General features: G+C 55.7%; 3 protein-coding genes across 9 annotated transcripts in view; 1 reads left to right on the top strand and 2 right to left on the bottom strand.

Moving 5' to 3' along the window:
* The window catches only part of SETD2 (SET domain containing 2, histone lysine methyltransferase), a 54311-nt gene extending 46151 nt beyond the window's left edge, over positions 1-8160 (top strand). Inside the window, exons 17-21 of the mRNA XM_085226918.1 lie at positions 426-565; positions 1624-1735; positions 6885-6965; positions 7048-7149; positions 7528-8160. Of these exons, the coding sequence (XP_085083044.1) occupies positions 426-565; positions 1624-1735; positions 6885-6965; positions 7048-7149; positions 7528-7689 (597 nt within the window). The 3' untranslated portion in view covers positions 7690-8160. The remainder of the gene's footprint in view (positions 1-425; positions 566-1623; positions 1736-6884; positions 6966-7047; positions 7150-7527) is intronic.
* A 402-nt stretch (positions 8161-8562) lies between these two features.
* LOC100539302 (death domain-containing membrane protein NRADD-like) lies at positions 8563-13779 on the bottom strand. Its single transcript, XM_085226915.1, has 5 exons — positions 13524-13779; positions 11462-11597; positions 10268-10466; positions 10058-10188; positions 8563-9138 (listed from the first exon to the last, which is right to left on the bottom strand). Exons 1-5 carry the CDS (start codon positions 13596-13598, stop codon positions 8834-8836), a joined length of 846 nt encoding a protein of 281 aa, XP_085083041.1. The 5' UTR covers positions 13599-13779; the 3' UTR covers positions 8563-8833.
* Positions 13780-14419: 640 nt separating this feature from the next.
* LOC100540386 (D-serine dehydratase) lies at positions 14420-21711 on the bottom strand. Of its 7 annotated transcripts, XM_085226914.1 has the most exons (7): positions 19364-20830; positions 18983-19263; positions 17874-18060; positions 16672-16793; positions 16407-16602; positions 16235-16340; positions 14420-16167 (listed from the first exon to the last, which is right to left on the bottom strand). In XM_085226914.1, exons 1-7 carry the CDS (start codon positions 19510-19512, stop codon positions 16078-16080), a joined length of 1131 nt encoding a protein of 376 aa, XP_085083040.1. In that variant the 5' UTR covers positions 19513-20830; the 3' UTR covers positions 14420-16077. The 7 variants fall into 7 exon arrangements, with proteins under 7 accessions (XP_085083040.1, XP_085083037.1, XP_085083038.1 ...); XM_085226911.1 differs by adding an exon at positions 20849-21711 and having other exon boundaries at positions 14420-16340; positions 16407-16793; positions 19364-19580; XM_085226912.1 differs by having other exon boundaries at positions 16407-16793.
* Between the last annotated feature and the right edge of the window lie 143 nt (positions 21712-21854).

Below are 21854 nucleotides of genomic sequence, written 5' to 3'. Positions count from 1 at the left end.
GGATGGACCCTGGGCAGCCTGATCTGGTGGATGGCAACCTTCCCACAGCAGGGTTGGGGCTGGATGGGCTTTGAGATCTCTTCCAACTCAAGCCACGTTGTGATTCTGTGCTTCTGTGACCTTTAAGGACCCTTGCAACCCAAGCTGTTCTTTGGTTCTATGGTCTTTCATAGTACCTTCCAACCCAACTGCCTGCTATCTAAAAGCCCCTGTGACAGAGTGCTTGTATTCATATGGTCAGGATGTGAACAAATAGCTAAGAGTGGCTATTGGATAGAAATGGGTGAAATGTTCTACTGTCACTTCCTGGGGCAATGCTAATGTCCTTCTTGAGCTTTACCTTCGACAGAGACTTTGTTGCAGGGAGACAGAGCTGTCAGACTGCTCTGCCTTGCCCTCTGACATTGTTGCCTGTGTGTTTTCAGCCAGAGCTTGTGGTGACCAACAACCTCCTGGACCTGCCTCCTCCATCCCCTCCCAAACCCAAAACCATTGTCCTGCCTCCCAACTGGAAAACAGCCAGAGACCCCGAGGGGAAGATCTACTACTACCACGTGGTAACGAGGTAAGTGGTGATGAGGTCAGCATTGGGGTGGGTGGAGAACAGATGGATGCAGTGGCACCATACACCTCCAAGCACAGGCCAGGTGGGGTGCTGCTCTGCTTGAGTATTTCTGTGATATGAGGATGCAATTGAGCTTGATCATGGTATCATTAAGGTTGGAAAAGACCACTAAGATCATCGAGTCCAACCTTACCTGTCAGAGTTCCTCCTTCATCATTCTTCTGCAGTTGCACCAGAAATCGCTGATTGAGTGCAGTGAATCTTAAACAGGGCCAGTAGAGGAAAGGAGATCTTGTCCATACGTTTTCTTATTTGAATATACATTTTCACATTTGAATTATTCATTTTAGCAGTTGAGTGGTAGTTATTTGACATCGTGTACAGTAATCAGTACCTGGAGAATTAAGTGCTGTGCTGAAGCACACAGAGCTGCTTGGAACAGGCACGTTCCCATGTTTCTCCATAGCTTTTCCTTGAAAGCAGAAAGATTTCTAGATGCAGGTCAGCAAACCTAAGAGGCTCAGAGCACTGACTCGATGCAGCCCTTTGGGTTGCAGGGAAGCTCATGTCCCAGCTTCACAGAGCTCACAGCTGGGAAATTATTGCTGTGTGAGGTCACCTCTGTACCTAACGATGCTGCTGCAGGGCGGGGCTCTTCCCATCCCTTTGTTTAATCTGCTTTTCAGATGACCTGAGAGTCAGAGCGAGCTGTGATGCTCTCCTGACACATAGATGAGCTGAGTGTCATCTGCCTGTTGAGCCTTTCAGGTTCTTTACTGGGGCTTTTCTCAAGACTTCTGCTCTGCATCCTTTGTGCTGTGAGATATTCAGGTGCTGCTGCCCTTTATCCTGCAGAAACAGACATTAAACCCATCCCTTAGGTCTGATGGGATGTCTCCTGGCTTTTCGCCCCACAATCATGAACCTTCTGTGTTTCATGTCCATGGCCAGCTGCCCTTGGTCCCATTGCAAGCGTTACCAGTGGCAGAAAATGGTACAAGTTCTCTTTCTTAAAATGACTCCTTTTCTGAGGGTGATGTGCTCTGTTTGTTCTCCAGGCAAACCCAGTGGGACCCTCCAACGTGGGACAGCCCAGGGGATGATGCCAGCCTGGAACACGAAGCTGAGATGGACCTGGGGACCCCAACGTATGATGAAAACCCAATGAAGGTAAGCATGGAATCAACGAGGGAAGCTCACTGCCAACATCTTGGTGGCCCACACGGATGATCCTGGGCTTGCCTGCTTGCCAAAGCAGCGTGTGTGCATGCTGCAGAGTGCTGGTTGTGGGATGGTGACAGAGGGACAGCAGTGACCCAAGATGAGCCATAATAGCTGCGCTGGCCATAGACTTTACGGGCTTTAAGATAATGCTGTAGTATCAAGGAAGTTCTGTTTGCTCAGCACTTGGTGCTTTTTGCAGTCATGTGGGGGTTCCCTTCGTGTCTGGGGTCTCAACTTTCTTCTGTGTTGGATCTGAAGAAGCTCAGGCTCCTTGGCAGTGAGATGGGAGCAGATGCATCTCCTTGATGGCGCCCCATCTGCAGGCAGGATGTCTCTGGCTGCCTCACTGCATCCTCACTTTGGCCGTAGGTTTGAGGATGGCAGGACAAACCAGGCATTAAACCCCACTCCCATCCTCCAGGCAGCTGCTAAATCATGCCATGGGTGTGCCCTGTGGCACTGTGGGGCAGAGAGAGTAGCCATGGAGAAAGGGTTTGTTGTTGGATTGTAATTCTGGGAGCAGTCCCCATCCTCTCCAGCCATGCTGTTACAGGGCAGAGTCTTTGTGCTGCTGACAAAGCCACGTCCCTGCTCTGTTGCAGTCAATTTTTCCAACTCTTTCCATTTCCTTGCTGGGATGCTGAGGGTTAAATCAATTCATGTAATGCCTCCAAGCACTTCAGTTGGAATTCTTGGAGAGCTGACTTAAGCAATATTAATTGCAAATATTTATCTGCCTGTAAAAATGTTAATTAGAGAACGAATGAAGGCCTGGCACAAACTGCTCCACCACTGAGTATTTGTTTCTGTGACACTGCAGAGGGGTCCAGAGGAGCTTCCTAATGGATTCTGTCCTTGGGTCTGCCTGTTCTGGGAGCCCTGGGACCTCACTGCAGAGGAGCAGAGTGAACAGTCACATCCCCAGAGCATACATGGGCACACGTGTGCCTTGGGGCTGCAAAGGCTGCTGGGCTTTTAGGTCCTTTGGGGCACACATTCAGTAGCATGCAGTGAGTTTCCACTCACTGGCTGATTTCTCTTGCTCCCTTCCTCCTTCCCACTCCATCCCCAGCATGGTTTTCCACCCCCTAGCATCTCAGGTAGGATATGAGGAACAATTTCTTCTCAAAAAGAGTGGTGATGCAGTGGCACAGGCTGCCCAGGGAGGTGGTTGGGTCACCATCCCTGGAGGTGTTTCAGAACTGTGGAGATGTGGCACTGAAGGACGTAGTCAGTGGTCATGGTGGGGTTGGTTGGGCTTGGGCTTGGGGATCTCAGAGGTCTTTTTCAACCTTAATGAATCTACAATTCTGTGATTCCGTGTCCCATCCAGCCCAACTCTGCTCTGCAGCCTTTCTGTAAGGCAGTGAAACTTGCATTATGGATGTCCTCAAAGCGCTGCTTGCCTTTATTTTTTTGCATTTCCTTGCATTACAGTTTTCCTGGCAGGCAGCAGTGCTTTGGAGGAACTCGGAGGAATGAGCTGTGGTCAGACCAAGGCAGGCCAAAGCCTTGGAACAATCTCTGAGTAATGGTAACCACAGCTCTCTGTCATTGCATTGCAAGCCCATTGCTACTGTACTTCTGTCCTAAACACAGCTTTCAAGCAGTAAGCTTTCAGTAAGGCTGAAATCAAGATAAATCTTAGCATAGGCAGAAATTATCACCTTTGCACCAATAGCAGCTAAGCATTTCTTGTCTTCACTCTTGCCCTGATGCCACAAGGATTCCTCCCTGCAGGGCAATGTTAAGCTCCCATCCTCCAGTGTGCTCTAACTCAGAGGTAACCATGGCAGTCACCACCTTTCCTGCACAACTCACAGGGCTCTCCTGAGCTGAGAAGTCAGCTGGGGTGGCTGCACAGCTCCTTGTAGGACCACATCCCTGCCCCTGGCTGCTCATTGCCTGCGTTGTCATTGAGTCATCCAAGTTGGGAAGAACCTCCAAGATCACTGAGTCCAACCTCAGCCCACCCCCACCGTGCCTGCATCCCTCAGTGCCACATCTCCACGGTTCTGAACACTTCTAGGGACAGTGAACCACCACCTTCCTGGGCAGTCTGTGCTCACTCTTTCTGAGAAGGAACCATTCCTAATAGTCCACCACGGCTGTCCCCGTGGCTGTCTCTTGGGGATTGCCCTGCCACACACCCACTGGCAAGGCATTGGCTTCCCCTCTGCAGTGGGGTTTCTCACCCTATCATTTTTTCCATGGAAAGGGAAATGAATCCTGCCTCAGCCAGCGGGAAAAAATGCTGAAATTCAGAATTCTCATCAAAGCAGATGTCCAAAGGTTTGTCATTTTTTCATGAATGCATCATCCGGCTCTGCTTCAGCTACCCAATGAATGCGTGTCATTTGGACTCCCCAAGGGCCAAATCAAAATCCCCATTGTTGCAGAACTGACCTGCATAGAGAGGCTCACCCTGCAGTGCTGAGCGTGGGTGGATGGCAGCAGCACAAAGCTCTGACCCGGGCAAGCGTGGGAGCTTGGGATGTCAGTGGGGTTGGGCCTCGCTGTTTGTTTTCTTGCACTGGGGTGTGCTCTCCTGGCTGACTTTGGTGCTGCTCTCCATTTATGATCTGACATCCCTGCCTTCCAGCAGTAGCCAGAGCCTGGGACCCACAGCCAGGCTGAGGGAAGAGGGATGGGGCTGCCCAGGTGATGCTGTTGGGTTTTGTCTTCCATCATTTTTGCTCCTGCGTGCCTACGCTGTGCTGTGGCTGCTCTAGAAGTCATCTGTGGCCTCCCTCTATCTGCTGCTGGCTGTGTTGGGGGTATAACAAAACCCTATAGATAGAAGGCTCACATTAGGGTTGTTAATGCAGAGCTGAGGCTTGTTGGAGCTCGCACCCTGAGCCCTGTGGGGCTGTGCTGGCTGCTGGCTGCTCCCCACTCTGCGGCCTCTGTGCTCACAGCTGTGCTTCCAAAATAGCTGCAGATAGCTCCAGGAACCGGTGTGGCCGGGCTGGGAGGAGGGAGGGGATAGGCTGCACTCCCCTTCTCAGTTTGGGCAGGGGGAAAGCGGCAGCATTCAGGAGCCTTGGGTCCTCAGTGGGGGAGGGTTGGCTCAAACCACGCCATGAAGGCCCCCATTGCAGTGCTTTCCACTGTAAGGTGTCACTGGCTTGGTGAGAAACTCGCTGCCAGACTCCTGGGGGCTCATGGATAAACCCTGGCTGAATGGGAAGCCCATTTCCCTGCTGCCATCCTAATGCTGCCATCCCGCTGTCCTCTTGCACTCAGGATGTTAGGGGTCCCTTCCAACTGGGAACGTTCTATGATCTGACCCCAGTTGTTGCTCCAGAGGTCATTCCCAGCTTCACGTCCCCACTTTTCCCAGGAAGTCACCCCCAGAGCTGCCTCCTCACACCTCCTTTTAGGACTCATCCCAAAAGCCGAGGGGACCCCGCATGGCACGCAGGGAGTGGGGCAGAGCCATGTGTTCCCCATTAGGGCCCTTTGATGGAGGTACCCGGCGCAGGGAGCCAGCAGGGCTTTGATGTGCAGCCAGCAGGGACGCCCCGGCCCTAATTCACTCCACTCAGGGATTGCTCTCAGCCATAAAACTTCCATGGGAGCGTTTTATTGAAGCCTAGAGCTGCTTTTACTGTGGGACTTTGCAGCTCTGCTGCTCCTCCCCGTCCCTTAGTAAAGATGTGGCTCTGTGGTCACCCCAGCTTGGTGCTCAGCATAGCCATACCCTGTGCCACCGAGCCATGCTGGTGGTTAGGATGAAGCCAATGGATCATAATCAGGCTTTCACAGGCATGAATTAAACAGAGTGGGGAGGGGGGGGGGGGGGGAAGCTCTGCTTTCCTCCCCCTCGCCTCCAGCTAAACATATTTCAGCACTCATAATGCTGACCGCAGCGCTCGGCCCCTCCCTCCCCAAAGCAGCCCCAGAACCAGCTCTGACCACTCTGCTTTTTCCCAAAGAAAACAATAGGGTGAGAGTTGGGCAGCACAGCCCTGCCCCTCCTGTTGGGTTCATTCCGGCATGGAGGGGCCGGGTTTGAGCAGGGGAGGCTGGGGAGGGGGGTTTAGAGAGAGAGTTTTTGGGAGGCGGATGTAGAGAGGTGGATTTAGGAAGGCAAATATGGGGAGATGGATTTGGAGGAGTGGATATGTGGAGGCAGATATGAGGAGGCAAATTGAAAGAGTTTAATTTGGGAAGGTGGGTCTGGGGATGCAGATTTGGGGAGGTGGATTTGGGAAGGTGGGTTTGGGGTTCTGCATTTGAAGGAGTGGATGTGTAGAGGCAGATTTGGGGAGATGGATTTGAAGGAGTGGATGTGTAGAGGCAGATATGGGGAGGCAGATTTAGAGAGGCAGAGTTGGGAACGTGGATTTGAAGAAGTGAATTTGGGGAGGTGGATTTCGGGAAGTGGATTTGGGAAGGTGGGTTTGGGATTCTGCATTTGGAGAACTGGATCTAAGGAGATGGATTTGGAGAAGTGGATTTAGGGTGGCAGATGTTAGGAGATGGATTTGGGGAGGTAGGTTGGGAGAGGTGGATTTGGGGGAGCTGCATTTGGAGGAGTGGTTTTGCGGAGGCAGATTTGGGGAGGAGAATTGAGAGAGATTTGAGAAGGTGGGTTTGGGGAGACAGATTTGGAAATGTGGATTTTAGGAAGTGAATTTAGGGAGGCAGACTGGGGGAGGTGGATTTGGGAAGGGGGGCAGCACAGCTGTACCTCTCAGTGCGTGCTGGCAGGGTTTGCTGTTGGAGTGCAGGACAGAGGCAAGAGATGGCAGCGGTGGTGACATGCAGGATGGGCTCTTTGGGCAGCTTGGTAGTGGGTGTGTGTGTGGCTCTGTGGGCACGTTCTTGCTGGTAAAACCTTTCTTTGGGCACACAGGTGCTGCTGAAATCACACTTTCTGGCTGCTGTGTTTCAGTTGGGGTCAGGGGATGGCATCCCCCGGGGTGGAGGTGTGGGGTATTGCTGTGATATCTGCCGTGGGGAAGGAGGTGGTTGGGGTGAGGTGTGCCCTCCTCGCTCTCACGCTTCTCTAAATCCAGAGCTGACACAGCAAAGCTGCTTAATTAATTCCAATTTTCTCTTCCTATCATTCTATCTCCCCTCCCTCCAGTCTTCCAAAAAGCCCAAGACTGCGGAAGCAGACACGTCGAGCGAGCTTGCCAAGAAGAGCAAGGAAGTCTTCAGGAAAGAGGTGAGTTATTCCTGAGCAACCCCGAGCCCCAGCACCACGGGGGTGGGCACGGCTGGGGCTGACCTCTGTGCCTCTCCTACAGATGTCTCAGTTCATCGTGCAGTGCCTCAACCCCTATCGCAAACCCGACTGCAAGGTCGGCCGGATCACCACCACCGAGGACTTCAAGCACCTGGCACGGAAGGTGAGGGCACCCCGTGGGTTATGGGATGGCAGTGGGGTCGTTAAGGACCATGGGAGGGAAGTAGGGATGGTTTCCAAGAGGGAAGTTTAATAGGAATGCTAGGGAAAGCGGTGCTGGGGATGAGAGGTGGTGGCCTCGTGTTGTGCCAGGGGAGGTTCAGGTTGTATTTGAGGAGAAACTTCTCCAAAAGAGTGGTGATGCAGTAGCAAAGACTGCCCAGGGAGTGGTGGGTTTTTCCAGAACTGTGGAGATGTGGCACTGAGGTCAGAGGGCATGGAGGGGTGGGTTGGCCTTGGGGATGTGAGAGGTCTTTTCCAGCCTTAACGATCGTGTGATCCTTTGGCTCTGCGCTCTCTTACCAACCCCTCTGTTGCCCAGCTGACGCACGGCGTCATGAACAAGGAGCTGAAGTACTGCAAGAACCCAGAGGACCTGGAGTGCAACGAGAATGTGAAACACAAAACGAAGGAGTACATAAAGAAATACATGCAGAAATTCGGGGCCATCTACAAACCCAAAGAGGACACGGACTTGGAGTGACCGCCTCGACCCCGACCGACCCCTGGCGCTCCCATTGCCCTCAGATGGAGGTGCTGTGCTGTGGGGCCCCGTTCAGCCCCACCGTGGCAGTGCCCACCCACCATGGAGATGTGTATTATATTTTAACCTATATGTGAATATATTGATAATTTTTTTTTTTGTTGGTTCGTTCGTTCGTTCGTTTTGTTTTCCTTTTTGCTTTTAGCCCAACACATGCTGTTATCACGGGAACACTTTGTAAGGATAGTTTTGGGGGTTTTTCTTTTGTTTGTTTGTTTTCTTGTTTTCGTTCTGCGAGGTTTAATCTGTTATCATGTAAATATTCCGGAACGGGCTGCCCCTGGATTTCTGGCAGCCTTGTGCTATGTTGATAAGATTGATTTTACTGCTTAAATCATTTTACTTTATCCAATTTTTACTGAACTTTTTATGTAAAAAAAAATTAAAAAAAATAAAATAAAATGAAATCAATACTGTGTCCGACCTGGAAGAGGGTGGTGGTGGGGATGGACCTACGGATGGCACTCCTGGGGCACGGTGTGGAGCTGGATGGCTTTGGGTTTTGGGTGGTGCTGTGTGGAGCCATGAGTTGGAGTGGATGGTCCTGATGGGACCCTTCCAATTCCAGGTTTCCATGATCCTCAGCAGCCCTTCGTTGTCATATAGGGTTGGGAACCCCATCCGCCCCATAACGTGTTGGCTTTGCCCTCAGGATGAAGGGAATGAAGTTTTGCTGGCAGCATGGGGGCACCTGGGGGCTGAAAGTGCTCATTTCTGTCCCTGTGTGCTGCTGAGCTGAGTCCCCAAAGGAAGGCCCACAAAGGGAGTGGGAAACGTGGGCTGGAGCGGGTGTGACAAAGCAGTGACACAAAGGCACGTTGGCTGTTTAATGCAAAGACCACAGGCAACAGGCACGCAACATCCCGAACCCACGCTGGGACCCCGAAATACAAAAAGGGCATTTCCCCCACCCCCCTAAAGTACAAAAACGACTTAAAAAAACCCCACAGAGTATACAGGCAGGATAAAGCTGCTGGTGGCCAAGGGCTCACCCCATCCAAAGGGACCACGCATCCCCGCGTCCCATCCTCCTCCTCCTCCTCCTCCTCACCCCACCGGGCCACCAGGAGCCCCCTGGGTGGGTTCACACCATTGAGCTGGCATCTCCCGGCCCCGCCAGGCACTCGGCCACGTCCTGCCGTCCCATAGCAGCCAAAGCCAGGCAGAGGGCTTCCACTGTGGCCCCTTCTGTGGCTGCCCAAGTGGCGAGCAGGGTGCGGGCGGGCGCCTGGCCGCGGGCGAAGGTGCCGATGGCCTCATCCCCGTAGCCCAGGCGGGCGGCCAGCCCACGCCAGTCCCCGCTGGGACCACCACTCTCCAGCAGCCGTTCCACCTCCTCCCGTCGCTGCTGTGGGACTGAGCTGTAGGGTCGGGCTTCCAGACGGGGCGCTGTGGGTTTAAGGTCAGCGTTGACGCACCAAAGCTTGAGCTGGTGACCCCACCGGCCCCCCGGTGTCGCCGCTCCTGTGGCATCTCCTGCTCTCTGCATGGGTGCTCCCAACCCTATCTGGGTGTTCTTCTGTGCAAAGGTGCACCATCACCCCATTCGGATGCTCCTTAAGGTACCCAAATCCCATCTGGGTGCTCCCAACCCCATCTGGGTGCTTTCCAAGCTATAGGTGCTCCCCAGCCTCATCCAGATCATTCGTAAGGATTAGGTGCTCCCCAACCTCATCGAGATGATCCACAAGCTACGGGTGCTCCTCAACCCCATCCAAATCATCCCTAAAGTATAGGTGTTCCCCAAACCTATGGACATGATCCCGAGGTGTGGGTGCTCCTCCCTCTCATCTAGATCATCCCCAAGTACTATGTGCTCCCCAATCCCATCCAGACAATCCCAAAGGAATGTGAGCTCTCCAACCCCAATAGATGATCCCCATTGTGTGGCTGCTCCTCAAACCCATCAGGATTATCCCCAAAGGTTTGGGTGTTCCTCAACCCCATTAGATGGCTCCCAAGCATTGGCTGGCCCTCAATCTCATCCCTAATGCATGGGTGTTCCCCAGCCCTATGGGGATGATCCCAATTACACGGGTGCTTCCCAGTCCCAACAGATGATCCCCAAGGTATGGGTGCTCCCCAGCTCTATTTGGATTATCCCCAAGGATGAGGTGCTTCCCAACCCCACCTGCGTGATCTCAAAGGTACGGATGCTTCCCAACCCAATTTGGGCCACACCACAAGACCTCCATCTCCCTTAGATGCCTCCAGACACGGGGTGCTCCTACACCCCATCCCACCACAGCCAAAGAAATGAAGGGACAGCCCCCCCCTCCTCCCCCCCCCACCTATGGGTGCTGCTCACCCTTGCCGGTCTGGTGTGGCTCCTGCAGGCTGTGCGTATCCAGGAAGACCCCGCTGTCACTGTGCAGCTTCTCACCCTCAGCCGCCGTCCCCAACTCGGCTGCTCGTGCCTTGGCCAGCTGCTGCTTCTGCCTGCACGTGTGCCAGCTGCGCCGCGTCACCCGCCGTCCCCTCACCCCCAATTCCCCACCCCCAGAAAGCCCAAACCTACCACTTGAAGGCCACGTAGGCGAGGAGACCCACCACCACAGCAGCCAGGAGGGAGCAGTACACGGGGATGATGTTCTGCCCCACGTCCTCAGGGAGGGGAGGGACGAACGTGGAGGCGGAGGTGGCTGAGGCGGTGGGGCCTGTGCTGTTCTCCTTGGGGGGGTTTCCTTCGGTTTGTTTTGGGATATGCGGGTCCTTCTCTGTGGGGATGAGGGATTAGAAAACCCTTCGTGCCCCCACTGATGCCGCTGCCTCGGTTTCCCCCTGGAATGGGGTGGGGGTACCCAAAATGGCACCCACAGGTGGGACCAGAGTAGGCTTTGGGATGGGAGGAAATCAGATCCAGTACTATGGGGTTAAAGGGAGAGGTGCCCCCTCCCATCGAACCTCCCCCATCCCTTCCCAACCACATCAAAGCCCCAATGCCGGCAGCGCCGGGAGCATCTGCTGCATGCGGGGTGTGATGACAGCCGTGGGGCAGCAGCTGGCGATGGTGGGGAGGGGGGAATGTGGGTGGTGGGAGGCTCTGAGGGGGGCTCAGAGCTCCGAAAGAGTGGGAACGTACAGGAACAGGCTGCCCAGGATTGTGGGGAGGGGGGGGGATGACCATCCCTGGAGGTAATCCAGAACGGTGGAGATGTGGCACTGAGGAATGAGGTCAATGGGCATGGTGGGGGTGGGCTGGGGTTGGACTCGGGGGTCTTAAGAGATCTTTTCCAACCTTAGTGATTCGGGAGGCTGAGAGTATGGGATGTAGGGATAAGGGGAGCTCTGGGATCACCCCCGTGGCACAATGCACCTCCATTTTTCTCTGCCGTGCACCCTAAGAGTGAGGAGCATGCCTCAGTGCTACAGATGGGGAAACTGAGGCATGGCCCCGCAGCGTCCCATAGGGGCTCACTGCTGCAGTGTTGGGGAGGCGGCTGCACGCACAGCGCATCACTTGGCCGGGCTCACGGCCAGGCTGGCAGGGCAGCACTCCTCTGAGAAGGAGCCCCGGGGACAAGGCTGGCACTCGGTGTCCCGCTCCGGGCTGCAGGACTGCACAGCCCCATAACCCTCCTGCCACAGCCTGCAGGGCTGGCACGGCTCGACAGCGCTGCTCAACGCCGAGAAGGTGTGGTCTGTGGGCACACAGGGGTAAGAGGAGTGGGTGGCAATAGGGGAAGGCGTGGGGCTGTGGGGTGGCACTCACTCTGGGCGCAGGGCTCACACTGGGTGTCGGTGAGGTCGCAGGGCACGACCGCCCCGAAGCCTGGAGGGCAGGAGGAGCAGCACTCGCCGGACTGAGTGCAGGCACCGCTGGGGCACGGCGGGCTGCGGGCTGACACCTGCCCAGAGACATGGGGGGAGTCATGTAGGGTGTCTGCCAATGGCCACAGCTTCCCCGAACCGACAGCGCCGTGTCCACTTAACTGCCCATCCCATCCCCTTAACTCTGCCCATCCCATCCCCTTAACTCTGCCCCGTCCCATCCCCTTAACTCTGCCCCGTCCCATCCCCTTAACTCTGCCCCGTCCCATCCCCTTAACTCTGCCCATCCCATCCCCTTAACTCTGCCCATCCCATCCCCTTAACTCTGCCCCGTCCCATCCCCTTAACTCTGCCCATCCCATCCCCTTAATTCTGCCCATCCCATCCCCTTAACTCTGCCCATCCCATCCCCTTAACTCTGCCCACCCCACCCCCTTAACTCTGCCCATCCCATCCCCTTAACTCTGCCCATCCCATCCCCTTAACTCTGCCCATCCCATCCCCTTAACTCTGCCCCGTCCCATCCCCTTAACTCTGCCCCGTCCCATCCCCTTAACTCTGCCCCGTCCCATCCCCTTAACTCTGCCCCGTCCCATCCCCTTAACTCTGCCCCGTCCCATCCCTTTAACTCTGCCCCGTCCCATCCCCTTAACTCTGCCCCGTCCCATCCCTTTAACTCTGCCCCGTCCCATCCCCTTAACTCTGCCCCGTCCCATCCCTTTAACTCTGCCCCGTCCCATCCCTTTAACTCTGCCCCGTCCCATCCCCTTAACTCTGCCCATCCCATCCCTTTAACTCTGCCCCATCCCATCCCCTTAACTCTGCCCATCCCATCCCCTTAACTCTGCCCATCCCATCCCCTTAACTCTGCCCCGTCCCATCCCCTTAACTCTGCCCTGTCTCACTCCCTTAATTCTGCCCCATCCCATCCCCTTAATTCTGCCCCATCCCATCCCATCCCCTTAACTCTGCCTCGTCTCATCCCCTTAATTCTGCCCTATCCCATCCTCTTAACTCTGCCCCATATCCCCTTAACTCTGCCCTTCCCACCACCTTAACTGCATCCCCACTCAACACCCACAAACTCCTCCATCTGTCCCCCCACCAAAGAACCCCCCTCCCACTTTGGGGCTGCTCAGATTACCCCTCCCCACAAACAAACCCCCCAGTTGGCCCCACTAGGGTTGTGTGGGGCCGTATCCTGAGTGGGGCTGAGCTGGGGAGGGTTGGGGGGGTCCCAGTCCCATGTGGGTCCCACACGGTGCCCCTGGCCCTCAGCTTGCAGCCAGATGGGGTGGAGGGGGGGGGGAGGAGGAAAGTCCCATGCATGGAGAAGGGGAGAGGGGGGAGAGGGGGAGGGGGGAACGGGACATGCAGGGAAATAATGCAGGGAAATAGGGCAAAATAAGGCAAAATATGGCAAAATAAGGCAAAGTGTGGCAAAACAAAGTGAGATAAACGAAAGTTAAATGATGTAAAAACAAACAACAGAGGGAAATAATAAAGGAAAATAGTGAGGAAAATAAAGAATGAGGGAAAATAAAGTCGAATATCAAGGGAAATAAAGGAAAATTAAGGAAATTAAAGGAAAATTAAAGCAAAATGCAGTAAAAAAAAAGTTGAAGTAAAATAAGATAAAGTAAAAAGCAGTAAAATACTGTGAAATAAGAAAAAATCAAGCAAGATGCAGCAAAATAAGTAAAAATAAATTAAAATACTGTAAACAAAGGTGAAGAAGGTTAAGAATAAGTGCAGTAAAATGCGGTAAAATAAGGAAAATAAAGCAAATTTTACAGTAGAGTAAAACGAGACGAAGTAAAGCAGCAAAACGAAGAAGGCGCAGCGATGTGCAGAGCAGCAGAGCAACACGGGCCGAAAGAAAGTAAAACGCGACAAAGTAAAGCAAGGAAAAGGGAGAAAGACGGAAAGTAAAGCAAACTTAAATAGGGCAGAGAGAAAGAAAGCAGAATAACGCCACAAGGGAAGAGAAAAAAAGAGCGGACCTGCGGGCAGAGCGGCGCGGACAGCAGCAGGCACAGCGCCCGCGATAGGCGCAGCGCCGCGCAGCCCCACTGCATGGCGGGGCCGGGCCCCCACGGGGCGCTGCTCAACTCGGTTCGGTCCTGCTCGGCTCGGCTCGGCGCGGTTCGGCTCCGCTCGGTTCCGCCCGGTCTCGTCTCCGCTCCGCTCCGCTCGGCCCGGCTCGGCTCGGCGCGGCCCCGCAGGGAGGGGCGCGGCGCCACGCCATTGGCTGAGGTGTGTGGGCGGGGCTAAGCGATGCCACGCCCACCGCCGCTCGGCTCGGCTCGACCCGGCCCGGAGCGGTTCGGGACGTGGTTCGGTACGGCGGAGGCGGGGATGGGTTGGGTTGGGTCGGACCCCAGTGGGCTCGGTTTGGTCCGGAGCATTTTGGACTGTTTGAACTCAGTACAGCCTTGTTCAGCTCTGGTCCGGCCCAGTTCAGATGGTTTCGATTGTGTTCAGATGGTGTCCTGCCTGGTTCAGCCCCATTCAGCCCAGCTCAGCCCAGTTCATCCTGGTTCAGCCCAATTCAGCCTAAATCAGCCCAGTTCAGCCCAGTTCAGCCCAGTTCAGCCCCACTCAGCCGGATTCATCCCAGCTCACCCAATTCCCCTCAACTTCAGCCCAGGTCCTGTAGGGTCATGTGGCCTCTGCATGACCCAGTTCAACCCCACTGTTCTCCCAGGACCCCATGGAGCATCCCCATTCTCCCCATGTGCCCATCACCATCTCCACAACCCACCCTGCCCCTCACCTGGGCCTCCTGAGCTGGGTGATTTCAATGGGGCAGTTGTAGGGTGACAAGTAGGGTGCTGTCCTCACGGCCTTCACTGTGCCCCAGAAAGTCCCAGTGCTCCCCCGAAAAAACATCCAGAAATGGGAAAAGCGACTTTATTGACCCCTCCTGAGGAAGTGGGTGCAGAATCTCAGCACAAATATGGGATCTCAGCATGATTGTAGGTTCTCAGCGTGGGTGTAGGATCTTGATGTAGGTGTAGAATCTCAGCATGGGTGTGGGATCTCAGTGTGAGTACAGGGTCTTGGGTGTGGGGTCTTAGGATGCGTATAGGATCTCAGCAGGGATGCAGGATGATGTTATGGGTGTAGGATCTCAACATGGGTGCTGGAACAGGCTGTCCAGAGAGGTTGTGGATGCTCCATCCCTGGAGGTGTTCAAGGCCAGGTTGGATGGGGCCCTGAGCAGCCTGGTTTAGCATTGGATATGGAGGTTGGTGGCTCTGCCTGTGTCAGTGGGGTTGGAGATTCATGATCCTTTGGGTCCCTTCCAACCCCAACCATTCCATGATTCCATGATCTTGGTGTAGGTGTGGAATCAGTGTGAATGCAGGATCTCGGTGTAGGCGTAGGACTTTAGGATGGGCACAGGATCTCAGCATGGATGCAGGATATGATCAGGGCCGTAGGATCTTAGTGTGGTTTCATTATCTTGACGTAGGCGTAGGGTCTCATCATGGGTGTAGGGTCTCATCATGGCTGTAGGGTCTCTCATCACAGGTGTAGGGTCTCTCATCATGGGTGTAGGGTCTCATCATGGCTGTAGGGTCTCATTATGGGTGTAGGGTTTCTCATCATGGCTGTAGGGTCTCATCATGGGTGTAGAGTCTCTCATCACAGGTGTAGGGTCTCATGGGTGTAGGATCTCATTTAGGGTGTAGGGTCTCTCATCATGGGTGTAGGGTCTCATTATGGGTGTAGAGTCTCTCATCACAGGTGTAGGGTCCCTCATCATGGGTGTAGAGTCTCTCATCACAGGTGTAGGGTCTCATGGGTGTAGGATCTCATCACAGGTGTAGGGTCTCATCATGGGTGTAGAGTCTCTCATCACAGGTGTAGGGTCTCATGGGTGTAGGATCTCATCATGGGTGTAGGGTCTCATTATGGGTGTAGGCTCTCATCACAGGTGTAGGGTCTCATGGGTGTAGGATCTCATCACAGGTGTAGGGTCTCATCATGGGTGTAGGGTCTCTCATCATGGGTGTAGGGTCTCATCATGGGTGTAGGGTCTCTCATCATGGCTGTAGAGTCTCATTATGGGTGTAGAGTCTCTCATCACAGGTGTAGGGTCTCTCATCATGGGTGTAGGATCTCATCATGGGTGTAGGATCTCATCATGGGTGTAGGGTCTCATCATGGGTGTAGGATCTCATCATGGGTGTAGGGTCTCATCATGGGTGTAGGATCTCATCATGGGTGTAGGGTCTCATCATGGGTGTAGGGTCTCTCATCACAGGTGTAGGGTCTCTCATCATGGCTGTAGGGTCTCATCATGGCTGTAGGGTCTCATCATGGCTCCACAACCTCATGATGCTCATGGGATGTCAGCAGGCTGCAGGATCTCCATGTGGTTGCAGGATCTCGTGCTGGCCACGAGGATCTCAGCAGGGTTGCAAGATCTCGGTGTGACTGCAGGATCTCGGTGTAGGTGTGGGATGTCATTGTGGGCACAGGACCTCGTTATGGCTATAGGACCTCACTGTGGGCGCAGGACCTCGTTATGGGCAGTGGGATGGGGCCCTACCAGCCACGCACGGGGTGCCACAGGGCCACCACCTGCCCCTCCTCATACACGTAGTACACAGGGTGCATGGCCGCCGTAGCGCACGCCTGCGGGGGAGAGTAGGGTGACACACGGGGTGACACTGGGGACAAGGGAATGGGGGACGGCACTCACGTGGTATGGGATGAGCGCCAGCACGCTGCCCAAGGGGAACTTCCCAAAATCCATCTGTCCATCAGCGTGCTCCAGCAGCCCGTGCTCCTGCGTCAGCCCCACCAACCTGCAAGGTCACACCGTCACGTCCCTGTACCACCATCCCAACCCCGTCCCTGACCCCATCGCTCACCGCAGCTCGGGGTGCCCATCGACGGCAGCGCAGCCCTGGGGGCCCCGTCCCGCTCCTGCCCCGTGCAGGCTGAGTGCTGTCCAGCCACAGTCCACCAGCAGCTGCCCTCGGTGTGCGTAGTGCCCGATAACCCTCGTGAGGACACGGATGGCCACGTCCCGGGGCTGACAGGAGCCCAGCTGTGTTTGCTGCAGGTCTGCAGAGAGCCGTGGGGTTGGGGATGTGCTGGGACACGGTGGGGCAGTGGGGTGCTGCCGGCACTCACCGTAGAAGATGTAGTTGCCAGGGTGCAGCTCGGTGAGTTGGGACATCTCAGGAATGGGGAGGCTGCAGGAGGGAGTGGAGCCGATGCTGGCGTGGGGACAGGGCACGCCAGCCTGCCGGAGCCTGGGGGGGGGAAAGGGGGAACGTCACCTATGGGGTGTCACCACTGCCGTGCCATCAAGTGGGGCCAAATGTGTCCCCAGCACAATGGGACGACGCCACAAGGGAGTTTGGGTCTCATCCAGGTGTGGAAGGGGATCGTCCAGGTGTGATGCCAGAGCCATCCAGATGTGGAAAAGTTAACCTCCCCCTCCCCAATGTGCTGGGGCCCACCCAGATGTGCAGTCACCAACCAGATGTGGAAGAGGCACCCCCATGAAATGTGCCGAGGCACCATCCTGATGTGGAAGAAGTTCCCTCCCAACCAAAATTGTGCCAAGGGATAATCCAGGTGTGCCATTGCCATCCAGGTGTGGAGATGTTCACCCCTCCCCCCAGAGCTGACTGTTAATAGGGACACCCAGATAAGGTCAATTACCACTCCAAGATGTTCCAGAGCACACACTCTAATGTGCCCAGCATCTTTCCAGATGTGCAAGAACCAAATTCCAATGTGCAGGGAGCACCTATGTTGTGCCTGGGGTCTCCCTGTTGGGTTTCATCCCTCCCCCTCCCCCCCCAAGATGCATCCCACATGTGTCAGGCATCGTACATTGTAAAGCTGGGTTTAGGGGAATGTGTCCCAGATCTTGAAAAATGGGGGGTCATAAGGGGAACCCTGCACAGCTGGCCTTGAACTCCTTGAATGTTTGGGGTATTTTGAGGTGGAGAATGTCCCCAGAGATCCCACTGACCTCGAGGGAAGGGAGAAACATCCGCCTGCAATTCACTCTGGGATGTGAAACCCCACTCATCTCTTCCCCAGGGGACAAAAGGGAGGTGGGCAGACTGGGGACGGGACACATCAAAGGGCTTTGGGGCCGTCCCCTCCGGCCCCCTGGGGCTCAGGGCTTTGTGGGGCCGCACTTTATGGGGCCGGCAGGAAGCAGGCGATTTGCATTTACAACCAGCACACCGGGGCTGGGGGTTTTATGGGATGGACAGAGCAAAGGGCTCAGCCCCTATAAAAATTCCCCTTAATTCTAGCCAGGTTTGGGGCTGGGTGGTGTGTACAATGGGGTCCCTACTGGGGCACGCACTCACGCAGCCACAAAGCCGAGGACAGCGTTGGTGGTGGTCCTGGCGATGGCCTGGATGGCGTCTGTCCCGCTGCAGCCATAGGTGTTCCCACAGTGTGCATAGACCCCAACCAATGTCACTTCCTCGGGTGCATCGTTGGCGATGGCCCGGGCCAGCTCCAGGGCAGCAGGGTCCGTTGGGCGCACGCCAGCTGCCAGCAAGGAAACAGGGTCATGGGGATGTAAGGATGGGAGTGGGATGCTGCTATGGGGTAGGTGGCATTGGGAGTTCTGTGATGGATGGGGGAGGGTTGGGGAGTCTTTCCCACATGGAACATAAATGTGGACCCTATATTCTAATACTAGCCCTAACCGTAACCCTAACACTAATTCTGATGCCGAACTCTCAACCTATCCCTAATCCTGATACTAACCCTAATCCTAACGGCTAACCCTAAACCTGCAAGCTTTGGGGACACATGGGACATGCCTCTCCATGGAGCATCCTTGGGGTAAATGAAAAAGGCTTTTTGGGATTATTGGACCCTTGTTGGCTTGAGCTGCCGTGGGCTTTGGGAACATCCCTCTCCCATTGACCATCCACCCTTGGGTTGGTTGGACGTAAGTGAGGATTTTGACACTCATGGACCCATATTGGTAAGCTGGAGCTGGGAGTTTTGGGGGCACAAGGGACTTCCCTTCCTCACTGACCATCCTCGGGGTGGCTGGGTAAATAAATAGGGCTTTTGGGGCTGATGGACCCATAAGTAACTTGAGCTAGAGGAAGCTTTGGAAACACATGGACCATCATTCCATGAAACAGCTTTGGAGTGGGCGCAAATGGGGCTTCTGGGACTCATGGACCCATGGTGTTACAAGGGCTGGGGGCTTTGAGGACACACAGAACATCTCTCCATGGAAGATCCTTGGGGTAGATGAAAACTTTTTTTGGGGATTAATGGGCACACGTTGGCTTGAGCTGCTGGGGCTTTTGGGGGAACCATCTCCTCATGGAGCATCTTGCAGTGAACGATGAGAAAGATGTTTAGGAGACGCTGACCCACCCCATCCTCCCCAGTCCCCAGGAACCAGGGTCTTGGAGACCCCCCACCCATCCCCAATCGCTGTCCTCACCTCTGCCGTTGCCGCAGTCGAGCTTCAGCCAGACGAGCCAGCGTTTGCCATGGGCCAGCGGCCGCCGCCGCAGGCTGGCCAGCGCCTCGGGGCGGTCCAGCAGCACGTGGAAGTCTTCGAGGCGCTGTGCCAGCCCTGCACACTCCTCCAGCCGTGTGGTGGGCAACGGGTAGGCCAGCAGGATGTCATCAAAGCCACCATCCGCAAAGAACCGCGCTTCGGCCAACGTGGAGACGGCGATGCCGCGACGCGTGCCGCCGGTGGCCAACAAACCGCCTTCCCTTTAGGCACCATCCATGGGACGAGGTGATATTGGTGGGAACGATGGGGATAACGGGGATGTTGGGGACACTGGGGACAAAGGGTGTGGGTGGCACTCACAGCGTCTTGTGGGTCTTGACGTGGGGTCGCAGGCGGACGCCCAGGGTCCGGCAGTGCTCCCGCATGCGCTCAGCGTTGCGACGCGCCGTGGTGAGGTCGATGGTCAGTGCTGGGGTGGGCAGCGTGTCCAGGCGGGCACCCAACCACATGGCCACTCTTCTGGAGATACTTTTTGAGGGGGTTCCGGGGTGGCTGGTCACCACTCTCTACCTGCAAGCTGAGGGGGGTGAGGGGGGGAGAGCGCTGGGAGGTCCAGGTGGGATGGGTGAGAGAGTTGGCTGTCTCGGAGCAGGGATATTTGGGATAAGGACAGCTGGAGCACCTGCGTTACCTGGGTCAGGACCCTGGATCTGGGATACTAGGAGATAAGAATAGCTGTGGCACTGGGACACCCAGGGACAGGGACACCTGGAAGACTGAGGACAGGGACACTGAGGGACAGGGATGTGATGTTAGGATACCTGGAACACCTGGGTCAGGGACATTTGGGATGCTGTGGGAAAACTGGAAGATTGGAAACTGGGATGCTGGGGGATAGGGACTCCTGATGCTAGGACACGTGGAACACCTGGGTGACATGGAAGGTTGGGAGTGGGGACTCTGGGTGATAGGACACCTGGGACAGAAACACATGGAACACTGGGAGTAGGGACACATGGGACTGGAACACCTGGAATACTTGGGTCAGGACACATGGGATGAAGACACATGGGATAACAGGAGTAGGAACATGTGGGTCAGGGGCACTTGGGTCTAGGATACCTGGGGACAGCAACAGCTGGGACATGAGGAGCAGGGACACCTAGGGACAGCACACCTGGAACAAGGACACCGGGAATGGGGATATAAGGGAACGGAGACACCCGGGTCACCTGGGTCACCTGGGTCAGGGACACCTGGAGACAGCTGGGACCTGGAAACAGAGACACTTGCAGACAGGGACACCTGGGACTGGGATTTTTGATGCCAGGACACATGAAAAAGCTTGATCATCTGGGACAGGGACACTTGGGTCTGTGACACCTGGGGACAGGGACACCTGGGACTGAGACACACGGAGACAGGGACAGCTGGGACACTTGGAACAGAGACACCTGGGGACAGGGAGAGTTGGGACAGGGACATCTAGAGGTTAGAGGGGCACCTGGGACAGGAATACCTAAGATAATGGGAACAGGGACACGGGGGAACATTTGGGACAGGGAAATCTGGGATAGGGACATAGCAAACAGGAGCACCTGGGAGTTGGACACCTGGAACACAGATCTACGGGACTGGGACAGTGGGACAGCCGGGCCCAGGACCTGGTGTCAGGGACACAGGGACAGTGCCACCTGGCACTGCGATGGGGTTCTCCCTGTCCCTGCAGGAGCAGTAGCAGAGGTTGACGTCCTTCGGGGAGTGCCCTGTGCCTCAGTTTCCCCACAGGCTCCCATCAAAGCCATCCCAGCAGCACCCTAAGCCCTCCCGTCCATCTGTCCGTACCTCACTGCCGTGGCTGCTCTCGGCGCGGCTCCGGCGGCCTCTGGCCGTGGCTGTGCTGGTGCAGCTCCACGTGATGCCGTGGGCACCCGCGGCCAGCCCTGCCCAGGGACAGAGGTCGCTGCCAGCCGTGGGGCCCCGGCAATGGCAGGGGCAGGGGAGGACACGGGCGCTGACAGTGCTTGGGGACAGGCATGGGGAGAGGATGCCAGCAAGGAGGTGGGGAAGGGATTTGGGGTCACTGAGACCCTGGGCACTTGTGACATGCGGGGACCTTGCTGCTGAGATCCCTGTGCTGGTCACACGTGGGGACACAGTTGAGACCCGCATGCTTGTAACGTGTGGCTGAGATCCATTACACTCCTAACTCATGGGAACAATGCTGCTGAGCCCCCTGCACTCATGACACAAGTGGGGGCAATGCTGCGGAGATCCTGTGATGGTGACATGCAGTGATCTGGCGGCTGAGCTCATCGTGACACGTGGGGACTGAGATCCACCACACTCATGACATGCGAGGACACAGCTGAGATCCCCTCACTCATGACAAGTGGGGACACGGCGGAGACTGCCACATCTGGGACACAAAGGGACACAGCTGAGACCCCCCCTCAACACTCACGACATGAGGGGATATAGCTGAGACCCCCTGCACTTATTACACCAGGGGACACGGCTGCTGAGACCTCATGATGGTGACATATGGGGACCAGGCTGAGACCTCCCATGCCTGTGACACGTGGGGACACAGCTGAGATTCCCCCAGCTTGTGACATGAGACAGGAGGTGGCTGCCACGTGCACCCGTGTGCCAGGCAGGCTGGGGACAGCACAGACAGCCTGCAGGGACATGGGGCCACTGGCCCCCCGCCCGGAGCACAGCCAGTGCCAGGCCAGCCCTGCTATGTAGGGCAGGAAGAAAAGAAGGGCCCTGTGCCCTCACCACATCCCAAAAACACAGCATGGGGAGGGAAGAATGTCCCTAACAGAGACAGCGCAGGGCAGACAAA

The sequence above is a fragment of the Meleagris gallopavo genome, chromosome 6 (genome assembly GCF_905368555.1).
Source record: "Meleagris gallopavo chromosome 6, MGAL_WU_HG_1.1, whole genome shotgun sequence".
NCBI classification, from domain to species: Eukaryota; Metazoa; Chordata; class Aves; order Galliformes; family Phasianidae; genus Meleagris; species Meleagris gallopavo.
Note: the sequence above shows the minus strand (reverse complement) of the source record. Positions and strands in the feature narration are given on the sequence as shown.